This window comes from Vipera berus, assembly GCF_964194415.1.
Source record: "Vipera berus genome assembly, chromosome: 2".
Taxonomy (NCBI): Eukaryota; Metazoa; Chordata; class Lepidosauria; order Squamata; family Viperidae; genus Vipera; species Vipera berus.
Window position 1 is genome coordinate 163,203,384 of NC_138203.1, and position 18,188 is coordinate 163,221,571.

An 18,188-nucleotide genomic window follows, 5' to 3' on the forward strand; every position below is an offset into this window, starting at 1 on the left:
TATTATTATTATTATTATTATTATTATTATTATTATTATTATTATTATTATTATTATTATTATTATTATTATTTTGCACCAGCAAATTAAGAGGATTCATCAGACAATGCACAGTCAAAAATCTATAAACAATATAAAACACTAAAACCCATCTAGACAGCAGATAAACAGATATAACATAAAATCATAATAGCAATAATCCTTAAAATGCCAAAACACTAATAATGTGTAAAATTTAGTCTTCTTAGGAAGGAGATCCTAGGGGACATTGGAATAATATGTATTTTTCTAAACTAGGCCAATCTGAGGCCATCTCATAAACAGACTGTTTTCTGTTCCAACTTTTTTGGAACAATTTTTTTGTTCTAATTTCCAGATTTTCTTTTCTTTCAAAATTAGCCCCCATCCCTGGCACAGCTGCATTGCCATGGTCCAAAATGAGAACATCCTAGCATTCTGTGTAACAATACATTCCGTACACATCTCTACAATGTTTTTTAAGCTGCATGGAAAAAAGCAAATAGATCTTTCATGGCATGTAACATAATTTAAGTATCCTATGTGAGATGGCTCCATAGATGATTTGGACCCATAAGGTTCTTTCTTCAGTCAGCATCTATCAATGGGCAGGGGATCTTGTGAAAAGTCTCAATTGAAGACCTTATGGCACTAGTAAGTAAATACGGGAGGAAACATTCCTGCAAATAACTTGGTGTCAAAATTGCTTAGGAATTTAAAAGTTATTACTGGGTTTCAAAATGGACTCTAGGCAGTGTAAAATGATAAAGCACTGTCATACCAAGATAAAATCAGTCAGCTACAATAAATAATCTAGCTGTTTTGTGAAAGAAACTGGCCTAGTTTTAAAGGCAACCCCTCATAGTAATCCCAATGGGAGATTGTTGGCTCAGCTGAAAGTTGGGTGGTTCAAAGCTAGTATAAATTAACCATTCATCATTGGCATCCTTCAGTCTCGAGAGACTATGGTATCGTGCTCTGGAAAGGGGTCCTAAAGCAGCGTCTGGTGTGGCTGAAAAGGCCAATTTGAGAGTGGCAGTCCCTTCCACACCAAGGGCAGGTACAATCTGTCCTCTGTCCAGCCCCCAGATTTCACTGGTTCCGGGACTGCCTCTTTGCCTCAGCCTGCCGCACAAGTGTCTCTTCGAATTGGAGAAGGTCATGCTGCATCTTTAGCCTCCAGGCTGAACGATCAGAGGTCAAGGTTTCCCAGCTGTTAATGTCCATTCCCAAGGCCTTTAGGTCCCTCTTGCAGATATCCTTATATCTCAGCTCTGGTCTCCCTCTGGGGCACTTTCCCTGCACTAATTCTCCATACAGGAAATCTTTTGGAATCTGACTATCAGCCATTCTCATGACATGCCCAAGCCAGCGGAGACGTCGCTGTTTCAATAGAGTATACATGCTAGAAATTCCAGCACGTTCCAGGACTGCACTATTTGGAACTTTGTCATGCTAGGTGATGCCGAGAATACGTCATAGACAGCGCATAAGGAAGAAGTTCAGCTTTCTCTCCTGCCATGCGTAAAGGGCCAAGACTCACTACAGTACAAGAGTGTGCTCAAGACTCAGGCTCTATAGACCTGGATCTTTGTATGTTCTGACAGCTTCTTATTAAGCCATACTCTCTTTGTAAGTCTGGAAAATGTGGTGGCTGCTTTACCAATACATTTATTCAGCTCAGTATCTAAAGAGAGTCAGAGATAGTTGAGCTGAGGTACACAAAGTCATGGACGACCTCCAGTTCTTGTGCAGAGATTGTAATGCAGGGAGGTGAATCCACGTCCTGACCCATGACTTATATTTTTTTTCAGTCTGTTAGTCCAAAGTCTTGGCAGGACTTGCTAAAACAGCCCATAAGTTGTTGAAGGTCTTCGGCAGAGTGAGCAGTAACGGCAGCATCGTCAGCAAAGAGGAATTCCTGTAGGCATTTCAGCTGGACTTTAGACTTTGCTCTCAGTCTAGAGAGATGATCTGGTCCGGAGTTAGATACCCTCTGTTGCAGTTCCAAAAGCATGACATCAAAAAAGATCCTGAATAAAGTTGGCGCGAGGACACAGCCCTGCTTCACTCCACTTCGAATGTCAAAGGAATCTGATGTTAAGCCATCAAAAACAACAGTGCCCTTCATTTCCTCATGAAAGGACCTGATGATGTTGAGGAGCTGAGGTGGACATCCAATCTCGGGGAGAATTTTATATAGGCCGTCCCTACTAACCAAGTCAAAAGCCTTGGTAAGATATACAAAGGCTATGAAAGGTGGCTGTCTTTGTTCCCTGCTTTTCTCCTGCAACTGTCTAAGGGAAAATATCATGTCAGTGGTGGACATGTTGGCTCGGAATCCACACTGTGATCCTGAATAGACTCCCTCTGCAAGCACCTGGAGCCTCTACAGTATGACACGGGCAAGCAGCTTCCCTACAACACTGAGAAGAAAGATGCCACGATAGTTGTTACAGACACCCCTGTCACCTCTGTTCTTATACAGTGTGACAACATTTGCATCCTTCATGTCCTGTGGTACTCCACCTTCCCTCCAACAAAGGCAGATGATTTCATGCAGTTCAGTAGGGATGCTCTCTTTGCAGAAGTTCAAAATTTCGGCAGGGATGTTATCTTTCCTGGATGCCTTGCCAGAGGCTCCTCCAAGACAGGCAGGTACTCAATATTATTTAATGTTTCTTCAGTTACCCCATTTTCTCTGGAATATAACTCAGAGTAATGCTGCACCCAGCGTGCCATCTGCTGTGCTCAGTCCTGGATAACCTCGCCTGTAGCAGACTTCAGAGGGGCAGATTTCTTCTGTGTTGGACCTAAGGCTTGATGCCATCATACATCCCCTTGATGTTGCCTGTGACAGCTGCTATCTGGATCCGAGAGCAAAGCTGCAGCTAATAATCGTTAGCACATCTGTTGGACTTTGCTATGAGCAGCTCACAGAACCTGTAGGTTGCACTCACTGGAATAGGCTTTATATGCAATTAGAGCTCTCCTTTTTTCCTCAATGGCTGGCATCAGCTCCTCCGAATGGGCTTCAAACCAATCTGCTGTCTTTCTGATCTCTTTACCAAATACTGACAAGGCGGTGTTATAAACAGCATTCTTGAAATATTCCCATCGTTCAGATGCGTTTGCTTCAGCCGGGCCTGGGAGAGTTTCCTTGAGTGCTTGTGCAAATTCCTCCACTTTGGCCTGATTGTGGGTCTTGCTGATGTCGATTCGTGGTCTTCCTTCCTTCTTCAAGTGATGCAATCTCTTTGTTTTCAGTTTCATTTTGCTGCACACCAAGGAGTGGTCTGTATCGCAGTGTCCTAGTAGCTGCGTGTGATTGTAATACTGGGAAGGTTGGAGTGCCTGGTAAGGATCAAGTCTAGCTGGTGCCAATGCTTCGATCTTGGATGTCTCTAAGAGACTCTATGTTGAGGCTTTGTTTTAAAGAATGTATTACTAACACAAAAACCGTAGTAGCAGCAAAACTACAGCAGGCGTTGGCCATTTCCATTCATCTTCACGAAGCCGAACTGACCTAAACAAGTGGGCCAAGAACCATAATCAGCTCCAACTCTGGCATTAAAATCACCAAGGATAAACAGTGGTTCTTTCTCAGTGATTTTCTTGATAGTAGCAGCCAGATCATCGTAGAATTTGTCTTTGGATTCTACTGAAGATGATAATGTTGGTGCATATGCACTAATAAGAGTAACCAGCCCTGCTGATTAGTGGAGCTGCAGGGACAGAATTCTTTCACTTCCTGCAGCAGGTGTGGTAATGAATCCCAGTAGGGTGTTTCTGACCGCAAATCCAACCCCATATTCCCTAGTCTCATTCGATGGTTTTCCCTGCCAAAAGAACGAGAAGTTTCTCTCCTTAACAGATCCCGAGTCTGACAGCCTTGTCTCTTGAAAGGCAACAATGTCCATCTGCAGTCTGCTCAACTCCATGTTGATGACAGCTGTCTTACGGACGTCATCAATTTCTTGCAAATTGTCAAAGGCCGGGGGTCATTGTCTAAACATTCCAAATGCCCAACTTTAGGGCTAAAATTTCCTTATGGTTGTTGCATGGTGCAGAGTTATCAAACTGCTTGTCAGCTTTGACCCTAAACCCCACGCACCGTGTGAGGTTAGCAGACCATGGCAGGGAAGCACCTTACTGGCTGGGGGCTGCCTAGCTTAAGGCGGGCAGTAGCTGCCCAATGAGGTACAATGACCTCTCCCACTGTCGAAATTTGGGAGGAAACATTCCTGCAAATAACTTGGTGTCAAAGTTGTTAGGAATTTAAAAGTTATTACCGGGTTTCAAAATGGACTCTAGGCAGTGTAAAATGATAAAGCACTGTCATACCAAAATCAGTCAGCTGTTTTGTGAAAAAAGCTGGCCTAGTTTTAAAGGCAACCCCCTCATAGTATTCCCAATGGGAGATTGTTGGCTCAGCCGAAAGCTGGGTGGTTCAAAGCTGGTATAAATTAACCAATCATCATACATATGTGGGTGGGCACATTTAACAAACTTTGTTTCTGTACAGAGGTAAAGAATTTATACTCCGGGACTAACATCTGAAGGCAAACGGACTCCCTAAATTCAAATCACCACACACTTTAACTTTTGGCAGGCTTTCTTTTACTATTTCTAGGCAGATTTTCCTAGCTCCCTCAGTAACTTAAATTTTTTTGCTTCTTGGAACTTCAACTTGTGGTGCTATCTAGTTCAACAGGATGTATCAGTCCAGGTAGGATTGCCCTAGTAGTGGATTGAGTAAGCATCTACATCTTGCTGATGCCTCAGCTGACACCCCCAAACCCACATTCAGTGGTTTCATGATTTAAAAAAAATGTGGGAATCAACTAGAGGACCCAAGAACCCCAACATACATACAGTATAGTATGGGGTACAAGAATAATACTCTTGCATAGCTATCTGGAATGAAAGTAGAGCCATTCTAATACAACAAACTGATACATCCTGTTGAACTAGATAACATCACAAGTTGAAGTTCCTAGAAGCAAAAACGTTTATGTGAGTTACTGAGGGAGCTAGGAAAATCTGTCTAGAGACAATAAAAGAAAGCCTGAATTTAGTGAGATAATGTAGCTAATCAGGTCGTCAATCTCCTCATAGACAGGCACAAGGGAGGGAGGGAGGGAAGGAGGGAAGGAGGGAGGGAGGAAGGAAGGAAGGAAAAAACGAAAAAAGGAAGGAAGGAAGGAAGGAAGGAAGGAAGGAAGGAAGGAAGGAAGGAAGGAAGGAAGGAAGGAAAGAAGGAAGGAAGGAAGGAAAGAAAGATTGCATAGAAGTCTAAAAGCACGAAGTGAATTCCCTTCCCCCTTTTGTAGCCCGGCCTGAAGTGCAAATAAATTATAGTATTAATGAAATCTTATCTCCAGGTTCTTTATTTCTAACATTCCCCCATACTTTCCCAGCCCCCTTTTCTCACATCAGGGTTCTACAAGAATAATGGTACTGCAATTCACTTAACAGTTCAAGAAAAGTACAGATCCAATTATTTATTTAATGGATTACTAAACAAAGATAACATAACAAATTATAATTAAAATAAAAACCTAAGGCAAAATCAATAATTAAAATAGTTAATAAGGAAGAGCTTGCCACCTTCCTAAGTACTGGGAGAATGGGAGCCAAATGCACTTCTTTAGGGATTGTCCCCCACTGCTAGACCACTATACAAGACCCCTTTCTGCTGTGAAGCAGTGTATAAGAGCAAACAGCTCCATTTGCAGAAGCAGCTGACAAATGTGCATGGAACCATCCCCTATCCAGCACTGCCGATCCGCAAAGTCGGAAAGGTTGTGGAACTTTGCTCTCAGATGACACCGCATAAAAACAAATGCCCTTCATGGATTACTGTCATTATGGCAAAGGGGCTTGTGTAACTCAATGAAGCTATGAGCTATGCCGTGCAGGGCCACCCAAGACGGACAGGTCACAGCAGAGAGTTCTGACAAAACGTGATCCACTGGAGACTTCTGGTTTCCTCAGGCAGTTGCCATGGACATTTGGAAGGCAAGCTTCATCTTCCACGTCCAGTTTTGCTTCACTGGGGGACCCTGGAAAGGGTTGAAAGTTGTCCTGTAGGGGCGACCAGCAAGGAGGGGATCCCTGTGATCGCAGAAGAGCGGCAGCTCTTCCGTTTGATTCAGGGCAGCCCTTCAAACCAGCGGACAAAAGACCAGCCATAGAAATATGGCTTGTCACTAGGCTGCAGACAGCCAAAGTCACACTTACCATCACACAACTTTAAAACAGCATAGAAGAGACTGGGTGAGATCTACCTCTTTTAAATCCTAACTACCTTTGTTTCCTGCATAAACTGCTTAAGTACTTTCCCCTCTGTGGAGAGGGAAGGGAGATTTTACGCCTCCCTCTAAAAGCAGCAGTGAATGACTATCCAGGGGAGCTTAAAAACGTTGCAAGAATAACTTGATCCTAATTGGAATTTTACTTCTCAAAGTTTGTGGACTAAAAGACTTTCTACTCTTACTGAAGATCTAGGTTTTTACTTATAAAAAAGAAGTAAAACCAAAAGGATTTTAAAAACTTTGGAAAGTTTTAAATGTAGGGGTGCCATCTTGTGGCTAAACCTGTTACTTCAGATTATTGTTATTGTCTACAATCTGTTATTGTTTAAAAGAGACTTAGCTGAGACACTGATCAGCTGTGAAGCCCAGCTGTGTTCCATACTCACTGGAAAAAAATTATTATTTTCTTACACTCTCTGATTGCAAAGCTTTTAATCTAATACATTACTAAGAGAATATGGAGGAACTTCAGGAACAAATTTTGTCTATGCTGAAAGCAATTTACCAAACTATTCTTACAGCTACTGACGAAATAAGAGGTTGCAGAAAAGAATGGGATGTCAGCCCAGATATACGAACTCAAAATTTGATTACAACTGAAAAATCAACTACACAGAATATAACGGAAAAAGTGGACCAATTAAATACTATGACAGAGGATTCAACTGGAAAACCCAGAAAAGGGACTGACAAATCAGAAGAAACCTGAGGATTGACAAGAACAACAGACTGAAGAGAAGATAAACAGTTTAAGACAACTACATCAAGATGGAAAAAGACAGACAACTTGTTAGTTCTCTCAAAAAAATGGTGATCAGATGTTTTTTTTCTACGTCAAACAACATACATAATAACACAGTGAGATTTATTTGATGACTCAAAAGCACGGACAAGGAAGATGATTTGGCAAAGAAAGCAAACTAGAATACAACTGAAGACAAGTGGGGTTTTGACTTACTAATGAGAATTAAAAACAATATTCTCAAATAGATAAGATGTGTATTTTGAATATTGGAAATTGTTATGAGTTGGGTTAAAGGAGGTAAAGAAGAATTGGAGTTATTTAAAACATGGAAACTATAAATATTAAACGTTAAATTTAAATATTAATAGGAAGCTAAAATGGGAAAAACTTACCAGGACATTGATTCTCTAAAAGATTAAATGTTAAAATGATTAAGATATGTATAAACTAAAAATTCATGATAAATATTAAAAGGTTATTTGTATTAAACTGATATAATAAGAATTGCATTAATTTAAATGTGAGACATTAAATACCAAGGGAAAATGAGAGGAAATACTACTAGTTTGTGATCTGTACTAAAGAAATTTGTATGTTACTGAATTATGAACCAACCCAGCCGCCACGTTTTTTCAAATATGTAAATATAAAACTGGAAAAATCAATAAAAAATTATTTTAAAAATGTGATCCACTGGAGAAGGAAATGGCAACCCACTCCAGTATGTTTGCCATGAAAACCCTATGGACAGTACCAAAAGGCAAAAAGATACGATGCTGGAAGATGAGCCCCTCAGGTCAGAAGGCATCCAATATACTACTGGTGAAGAGCAGAGGGCTAGTACTAGTAGCACCAGAAAGAGTGAAGCAATGGGCCAAAGCTGAAAGGACGCTCAGCTGTGGATGCATCTGGAGGTGAAAGGAAAGTCCGATGCTGTAAAGATTTTTTCTCCATAGGAACCTGGAAAGTAAGATCCATGAATCAAGGCAAGCTGGATGTGGTCAAACAAGAGATGACAAGACTGAACATCGACATCTTAGGAATCAGCTAATTAAAATGGACAGGAATGGGTGAATTTAATTCAGATGACCATTAGGTATACTACTGCAGGCAACAATCTCTCAGAAGAAATTTAGTAGCCTTCATAGTCAACAAAAGAGTAGGAAAAGCAATACTGCAATACAATCCCCCAAATGGCAGAATGATCTCAGTGTGAATCCAAGGCAAACCATTCAATATCACAGTAGTCCAAGTCTATGCCCCAACCACTGGTGCTGAAGAGGATGAAATTGACCAGTTCTATGAAGCACTACAGCACCTTATAGAACTAACACCAAAAAATGACGTCCTTATCATCATGGGGGATTGGAATGCTAAAGTATTAGAATGCTAAAGCCAAAAGATAACCGGAATAACAGGCAAGTTTGGCCTTGGAGTACAAAATGAAGCAGGGCACAGGCTGACAGAATTTTGTCAAGAGAATACGATGGTCATAGAAAACACTCTTTTCCAACAACCCAAGAGATGGCTCTACACATGGACATCACCAGACGGTCAACACAGAAATCAGACTGACTATGTACTCTGCAGCCAAAGATGGAGAAGCTCTATACAGTCAGTAAAAACAAGACCAGGAGCTGACTGTGGCTCAGATCATGAGGTTCTCGTTCCAAATTTAGGCTTAAACTGAAGAAAGTAGGGAAAAGCACTAGACCACTCAGGTATGAACTAAATTTATTTATTTATTTTATTAAATTTATATGCCGCCCTTCTCCCTAAGGACTCAGGACGGCGCACAACAATAAAAATTAAAAAAATAAAATAGAAAATTTAAAAAATAATTAATAAATACAATAATTATATGACAATTTAAAAACCAGTAAAAAAGCTAATTAAAACCATAGTCAATCCAGGCCCACTTGTTGGAACAACCACGTCTTCAGGTCATGGCGGAAGGACTGAAGGTTAGGGGTCATCCGCAGCTCCAGGGGCAATTCATTCCAGAAGGTCGGCGCACCCACAGAGAAGGCTCTCCCCCTGGGGGTCGCCAGCTGGCATTGGCTGGCTGACGGCACCCTGAGGAGGCCGACTCTGTGGGAGCGAACCAGGCAATGGGAGGTTGACAATGGCCGCAAGTGGTCACGCAAGTACCCCGGGCCTTAGCCATGTAGGGCTTTAAAGGTTATAACCAGCACCTTGAATCGCACCCGGAGGGCAACCAGAAGCCAATGCAGCTCGCGCAGGAGTGGTGTAACATAGGACTACCAAGATACTCCCATAAGCACCTGCGCAGCCGCATTCTGCACCAGTTGAAGCCTCCGGGTGCTCTTCAAGGGCAGCCCCATGTAAAGAGCATTGCAGTAATCCAACGAGAAGTGACGAGGGCGTGGGTAACTGTGCATAGGGCATCTCGGTCCAAAAAGGGGCGCAACTAGAGCACTAGGTGAACCTGTGCGAAGGTCCCCCTGGTCACGGCCGTTAGATAATCATCCAAGTTGAGCCGTGAATCCAGGAGGACATCCAAGTTGCGAGCCCTTTCTGAGGGGGGCAATACTTCCCCCCCATCAAGAGAAGGAACTTGTTGGACAGTACAAGATGCCAATATCCACAGCTACTCAGTCTTGGAGGGGTTGAGCCTGAGCCTGTTCCTTCCCATCCAGACCCGCACTGCCTCCAGGCACCGGGACATCACGTCAAGGGCATCACTGGGTTGGTTCAGGGTGGAGATGAACAACTGGGTATCATCCGCATATTGGTGATACTTCACCCCAAAACCACGGATGATCTCACCCAGCAGCTTCACGTAGATGTTAAACAGGAGGGGGGAGAGAACCGACCCCTGAGGCACCCCATAAGTGAGGGGCCTCGGGGTAGATCTCTGTCCCCCTGCCAATACAAACTGCGAATGGCCTGAAAGGTAGGAGAACCACTGTAAAACTGTGCCTCCCACTCCCAAACCCTCTAGCCGTCGCAACAGGATACCATGGTCGATGGTATCAAAAGCCGCTGAGAGGTCAAGTAGGACCAGGACAGAGGAACAGCCCCTGTCCCGGGCCCGCCAGAAATCATCCACCAGTGCGACCAATGCCATTTCCGTGCTGTAGCCGGGTCTGAAAATGGACTGGTACGGGTCCAGATAGTCCGCTTCCTCCAGGAATTGCGGGAGCTGACGCACCACCACACTCTCAACAACCTTCACTACAAAGCGAAGGTTGGAGACAGGACGGTAGTTATTCAACGAGGCCGGGTCCAGGGCAGGCTTCTTGAGGAGGGGCCTCACCACCGCCTCTTTCAAGGAGGAGGGGAAGACACCCTGTCAAAGAAGCGTTGACCACTGCCTGGAGCCAGCCCCCTGTCACCTCCTGGGTGACCGAAACCAGCCAGGAGGGACATGGGTCCAATAAACAAGTGGTAGCGCTCAGTTTACGCATGATCCTGTCCACATCATCCAGAGTCACAGGGTCAAACTCACCCCAAATGGTATAATCAAGGCCTGCCCTCTCTACTCTGCCGGACTCTGCCCAGAGTCCAAGCCAGTCCAGATCTGAGCGATTTTGTCCTGCAGATACTGCACAAATTCCTCAGTCCTACCCTGCAAGGGGTAATCCCTCGGTCCTTGGTTAAACAGGGAGCGGGTCACTCTAAACAGGGCGGCTGGGCGGTTATCTGTGGACGCAATGAGAGTGGAAAAGTAAATGCTTTACCGCTTCCATCGCCACTAGGTAAGACTTAAAATAGGTTCTTAGCTGTGTTCGATCAGATTGAGATCCGCTGGACCTCCAACAGCTCTCTAGGTGTCTTTTCCGGCGCTTCATCTCTCAGAGCCCCTCAGTAAACCAGGGGGCCACCTGGGATCTGCGCCGGGTCAGAGGCCGCAAAGGCACAACTCGATCCAAGGCCCTAGGAGCCGCCCTCTCCCAGGCTTCTACTAGGGCCTCGGCAGAGTCATGGGCAAGGGAAGCAGGAAATATCCCAAGCTCTGTCTGGAACTTTTCAGGGTCCATCAGGCACCTGGGGCGGGTGGCAAACTGAAAGTCTAGCCGGAGAAGGAAGTGGTCGGACCATGACAGGGGTTGGACGGTTAAATCCCCCCTACCCAGATCATTAATCCACTGCCCAGAAATAAAAACCAGGTTGAGTGTGTGACCTCCATTATGTGTCGGGCCCTGAATTATTTGAGTCAGGTCCATGGTCGTCATGGAAGCCATGAACTCCCGGGCCAACTCAGACGCCTCACCCACGAAAGGTAGATTGAAGTCCTCCAGAACTATAAGCCTAAATCATATCCCTGATGAATACACAGTAGAGGTGACAAATAGATTTAAGGAATTAGATCTGACACACAGAGTGCCTGAAGAACTAAGGACAGAGGTTCGCAACATTGTACAAGAGGTAGCAACTAAAACCATCCCAAAGAAAGAAATGCAAGAAAGGAAAATGGCTGTCTGAGGAAGCTTTGCAAATAGCTGAGGAAGGAAGGGAAGCGAATGGCAAGTGACAAAAAGACACACCCAATTGAATTCAGAATTCCAGAAAATAGCTAGAAGAGATAAGAATGCCCTCTTAAATGAACAGTGCAAAGAAACAATAGAATAGGGAGGACCAGAAATCTCTTCAAGAAAATTGGAGAGATGAAGGGAACATTTCATGCAAAGATGGGCATGATAAAGGACCAAAATGGCAGGGACCTAACAGAGGCAGAAGAGATTAAGAGGTGGCAAAATACAAGAACAAGCTTAACGTCCCAGATAACCACAATGGGGTGGTCACTGACCTCGAACCAGACATCCTAGAATATGAAGTGAAATGGGCCTTAGAAAATCTGAGCAACAACAAAGCTAGTGGAGGTGACAGTATTCCAGCTGAGCTATTCAAAATCTTAAAAGACGAAGCAGTAAAAGTGCTACACTCAATTTGCCAGCAAATTTGGAAAACTCAAAAGTGGACACAGGATTGGAAAAGGTCAGTTTACATTCCAATTCCAAAGAAAGGCAATGCCAAAGAATGTTCAAACTATCGCACCATTGCACTCATTTCACATGCTAGTAAAGTTATGCTTAAAATCCTACAAGCTAGACTCCAGCAGTATGTGGATCAAGAACTTCCAGCAGTACAGGCAGGATTTCAAAGAGAAAGAGGAACTAGAGATCAAATTGACAACATACGTTGGATCATGGAGAAAGCTAGGGAGTTCCAGAAAAACATCTAATTCTGCTTTATTAACTATGCTAAAACATTTGATTGTGTGGATCATAACAAACTGTGGCAAGTCCTTAAAGAGATGGGAGTACCAGACCATCTTATTTGTCTCTTGAGAAACCTACATGCAGGTCAAGAAGCAACAGTGAGAACTGGACACGGAATAATTGATTGGTTCAAAATTGGGAAAGGAGTCCGGCAAGGCTGTATACTGTCACCCTGCCTGTTTAACTTACCGGTATATGCAGAGCACATCATGAGAAACGCAGGGCTAGATGAATCAAAAGTTGGAATTAAAATTGCTGGGAGAAATATGAACAACTTAAGATATGCAGATGATACCACTCTAATGGCAGAAAGTAAAGAGGAACTAAAGAGCCTCTTGACGCGGGTGAAGAAGGAGAGTGCAAAAGTTGGCTTGAAATTCAACATTAAGAAAACCAAGATCATGGCATCTGGCCCTCTCAATTCCTGGCAAATAGATGGGGAAGAAATGGAGGTAGTGACAGATTTTATTTTCCTGCGCTCCAAGATCACCGCAGATGGGGACTGCAGCCAAGAAATTAAAAGACGCTTGCTCCTGGGGAGGAAAGCTATTGGAAATCTAGACAGCACACTAAAAAGCAGAGACATCACCCTGCCAACAAAAGTGTGCATGATCAAAGCTATGGTTTTCCCAGTTGCAATGTATGGCTATCAAAGTTGGACCATAAGAAAGCTTGAGCACCAAATAATTGAGGCCTTTAAACTATGGTGCAGGAGAAGACTCCTGCGAGTCCCTTGGACTGCAAGGCGATCAAACAGGTCAGTCCTAGAGGAGATCAATCCTGACTGCTCTTTAGAAGTCCAGACCCTGAAGTTGAAATTCAAATACTTTGGCCACCTAATGAGAAGGAAGGACTCACTGGAGAAGAGCCTAATGCTGGGAAAGATTGAGGGCAAGAGAAGAAAGGGACGACAGAGAATGAGGTGGCTGGATGGAGTCACTGAAGCAGTAGGCGTGAGCTTAAATGGACTCCAGAAGATGGTAGAAGACAGGAAAGCCTGGAGGAACGTTGTTCATGGGGTCGTGATGGGTTGGACACGACTTCTTAACTAACAACAACAACAAAATATGTATTTCTTTATTGTCCTGGTTATTTATGATTTCATAAAACCCAATTAACCACGTGATTAAACTACATTTACACAATTCATCCCTCTCTCCATTAATATAAGGGAAAGAGACTTACTTATGAATTCTGTCTTATATTTTATAATTAGCTCCAACTCCTTAATCAGAATATGGCCTGTTACGAGTTCATTAGCAGCATTTTGAAACGAAGATTCAGCAAGGGTCATTAACGATCGAGCTTCATCAGTAAATTGGTTTAGAGTGTTTTCTTCTGCACCTATTAAACATATTAAAAACAGTAAGAAAGATTTAGGGGCATTAAATTGCTCAACTTAGGTACTTCTTTCTTGTCACCTGAAAACAATGCCATGCAAAATGACATACAGGTAGTGCTTGATTATGACCATTAGCTCAGCAACTGTTTGAAATTATGACAGCGCTAAAAGGACTTTACGATCTGTGTCCAAATTACCTCCAATGCAGCCCCCTCCCATGATCATATGATTACGATCATGGTCACATGACTGCAATCTGAATGCTCATGAGTCGCCAAGCGCCCTGCAACTATGTGATCACCATTTGCAGTCTCCCCTAGTGGCTAACCCTGGGAAGGCTCTGTCTCTGCTCTTTTCAGGGGGCTTGCTGAAAAAGGGCTGTTTTTCAGCCAGTCTCCTTGAGGGCAAAAACACTTAACTTTCTTTGCTCTTAAAGGGGCAGCAAAAAAAACCTGCTTGCTTGGAGAGACCTGAGTCTCATCAGCAAGCAGTTTTTGCTCCTTCTTTGAGCAAAGAAAGGGAGAGACTCAAAAGAAGGAGCAAAAAAGTAGTCCATTTTCACCCAACCTCTTTAAGAGCAAGAATACTGCCTGACGGATTCATTTTGTTCCACATGGGGTAGAGTGTCTCCAGCAGGCAGGAGGAAAATGAATGGGCTGAAGAAAAGTTCCGATCATGAAGAACTGGGCTGCTTCTCCCCAGCCAAGAGATGTAGTTCCCTTCTGTGCACGGAGGGGAATTACCTGCCTCCCCCTATCCACTTAACAACCACACCTAGAAAAGCCAGCATGCGTCATAAAGCTGGGTCAGGTCATGTAGTATGACTGTGATTCTGGATTCAATTACAGTCATAAGTCAAGGACATCCTATATTCTCAATTTCCTATCACATGCATACTTTCCTATATCTCATTTTTCAGCCCTGCACATGGCTGTAACTCTATTATTTTTGCCAAACAGGAAAAGTTTTAAAAATACTGTAAGTTTATCATAATTTCATACAATATGCTTGTACCAAATATACAAATATATGAAATATCCAATATAAATCCTCCATTATTCTACATTATGTAGCAATTTTCTGTTAGGTAGCTACTGTGATCATTTACATATTACCTCTGACTATAAAATTGATCCTGTAAATGATTTACATACGATTGAAAATGAATAGGTATCTGCTGTCCTGCCATTCAAACAGATGCTTCAGTATACTCTGAAAGTCTTTCAAAGGCGTCCCCGTATCATCCTTTGGCCAGGATTTTATGATGGTAGCAGATATAATTTTACCCAGTTTGTTCCTATCATATTTAGATATCAACTCAAGCAGATTCTGTTGTTTCTAGAAAAGACATAGGAAAAAAGAATGGAGTGTTAGGCAGTAATGAATTCAATATATCACACAATGATTTTGCACCTCTGTCAAGGTTGTCACAAAATTCATTATATCATGTAATGGGACTTCCCCAATGAAAAAGTATTTTTTCCTTCCATGTGGATTTTTCTTCCACTTGCTGAGATAGATACTGCTCTTAGAACAGGGACAATCACCACTCTGTGGGAATGAAGGATCCTATAAACTGAAAAACAATGCATGGGCAGGACTAAATAACTATCCTTATTCTTAGGTAATTTAGGCAAAGACATTGCTATTGTTACTCCACTTCTAAGACAAAATGATCTTGAAAAGCTATCAGAAATGGACTGACAACAAATATTATGTGAATGTAAGTTCCTATTCATAATAGGTGTGAGAATCAACTTCTGGAACAAAGAAGAGATTGTGACAAAGAACATCCCTGCTGTATGGAAAAATATAAAAAACTCAATCAGCAGAATCAGCTAGTTTAGTATATATTGCATACAATCTTGAATTTCCCCTTGCAAGGCAACATACAGTACTGTTTTCTGTGTCCTGCCAGCTAAAATGTATAGACGATACATTTCTCAGCCAACTTGGAAGGAGAGGATGGCATATGTCTGGAAGATACATTGCTTTAATCTGTGACTATCTGAAGCATAACAACCATCGTATTTACAGAAAGATCAGACAATCTTTGATATTAAATAAATTACCTGGTATGCTGAATCAATAGCTTCAAGGGCACAATTTTCAAATGTTTGCAAAATCACAGAATTGAATTTTTGAATTTTCTCATAGTGACTACAATAGACTTTAATTTGTTCAACAGCTCCTTCCTAATTAGAAAACATTAAAATAAAAACAAAGCACAATTTGGGGTTACAAAATATTTATAAGTCTCCAAAGTAAAGATATAGAGCAGAAGAATTTGTGATTATGGCAATAAGATCTGAACATATTATTTTTCGAAATATATAAAATATTCTGCTTGTTCAGGATGGAAATGCGCATAGGTTACCACGATTATCTTTTGAAATAGTTTTTCTACAATAATTGGACATTTATAGAGTCACTAAATTTATTCCTTTTTAACTTGCATACTTGAGAGAAACTCAGAGGGTTACAATTGCAACAAAAAAGTCCATCGTACAATTAAAACTGCATAATAATTAATCAGTTCCCAAACATTAAGCCACAGATAAAATTATTCTTTTAAAAAGAAATAAAATCAAAGGTGACATCTTTAAATCTTCTTAACAATTTGATGTTTAGTAATTCCTTAAAGCCTAACAAGGTATGAACTGACTGGATTTCAAGGGACAAGGAATTCCGTAAGATTCATGCTGCCACAAAGAAACATTTGTAGACCTCCCTTCCCTAAGCTCCTGGAAATGGGCAGGCTACTCACTAGTAGTTTGGAAGAAATTCCATACTTGTTTATGTCAGGTGCTTCATTCAAACTCAAAACAAATGTTCTGCATAGACAAATCACCAACTATCTCCTCAGATATGAAAGCGAGGTCTAAACTTGTTACTTATGTGTGTTCTACCAGAGATATTTGGGACAAGTCCATACTTGCCACAAAGATCATGAACTCCCAAGCCTATTTCAACCAATCCAGAGAGTAAGGAGATTGAAGTCACTAAAACATGAGAAGTCTCCAATACCAGTCTGAGAAGAAATCAAGGGGCTCACAGAGGGCATCTGCTGATATACCAGAAGGATACTCAAGTTGTCCCTACAACCAACTTAACATACAGGCATTTATTTCTGATTTAGCACCCCTGGCAACAGGGTTTAATATCTTCTTCTTCATCCCTGACCCTGCCAACAAGGACCTAAAACTCAGGAATGCAATTCTCTGAGAAGGCAATAGCAGCACCCTCATCAGATATCAATAAAGCATACCAAAAATGCATTTTCTTCTCAAAACAAGTCTTAGACAAGAAAGATTATAATAAAATATTTGGTTTAGATAATTTGGAGACTCTTTCAATAACAGACATGATATTAATCATCAAGAGCCCAGTAATGTTGAGAATGGTAGTCACCCCACTTTTGGAGGAAACTGGGTTAAGAAAGATTGCTGTAGAAGCAAAGCCAATTATTGGTTTTAATTGTATAGATGAGCCAAGCCATATTTTAACCATTAATTTTTGAATAAGCTGCACAATCACACATCAGCTCAAAATAAATGGTACGTTTATATTACTGTAGTGATTCATTCTTGTCCAAAATCATATTTTGCTGATGCTAGAAACTCCAAGCAGTTTTGCCAGATATGATAGTGATCAGACTAATCTTGGTTTAATGTCAATAAAAGAAACACGTCACAAAAGTATTACATAAAAGCTTTTCATACATTTCAAGTAGGTTATGCTCACCTAGATTAATTGCTACAAACAGATTAATATCTCATGTATATGACACTATATATCTACATACCTGTTTAATTCTGCTTTTCAAAATTGTGCTTAAAGTTTCTTTCCAATCTTCGGAATGACTATTAGGAAACTTTATTTTCAAAAAGTGATCCCATGCCTACAAAGAAAACATTATTTTACATTTTAAAGCCACAAATGAAAAACTGTTTAAGGCAGAAATAGGAGTGAGAGTATTTATTGCACTCAAATGGAAACATTTAACTTTAATGCTAGAATACTTCATCACCTATTAGAAAAAAATACATGGTTTTTAAAGTATGAATTGTCAATTAACTGTAATAAAAGGGAGAGAGAACTGGAAACCTAAACTGAAGATGTAATGTTAGGTTTAGCTCCATCTTCAAACCTGAAGCAAAATGCAATTTGAGATCCTATTACGATTTCAAGGAAGTAACTATGAAAAGAATGTTCATAACTTCTAGAATAAAATAAATTAGTTTTCAACTTTGGTCTCATGTTTTCTCTGTCCTCTAATCTTTCTGAAGTAACACTCTGCAGACTTGCAAAAAACAGAAAAATATTGCAACTCATGTCACATGCCTCCAATAAGCCAGGATGATCAACAGAGATGCTGGTTCACTTCACAATGTACACTTCAAAAATTCACTTATTAAACAGTTTTCAGTAGGGATTACTGATATAAAAAAGGCTAGGAAAAGAAAATTAGAACTACCATTAAAAGAAAAAGGAAGCTACAAATTATAGCGTTCTGGATA

The 18,188-nt window shown here is 41.5% G+C and overlaps 1 protein-coding gene across 1 annotated transcript in view; it reads right to left on the minus strand.

Moving 5' to 3' along the window:
* Nucleotides 1-18,188, minus strand: part of LOC308662850 (E3 ubiquitin-protein ligase RNF213-like) — a gene marked incomplete at its 5' end in the record, with an annotated part of 161,088 nt that overhangs the window by 78,107 nt on the left and 64,793 nt on the right. Inside the window, 4 exon segments of the mRNA XM_081318994.1 lie at nucleotides 13,512-13,670; nucleotides 14,823-15,006; nucleotides 15,741-15,863; nucleotides 17,474-17,569. Coding sequence (XP_081175120.1) covers nucleotides 13,512-13,670; nucleotides 14,823-15,006; nucleotides 15,741-15,863; nucleotides 17,474-17,569 — 562 coding nt within the window.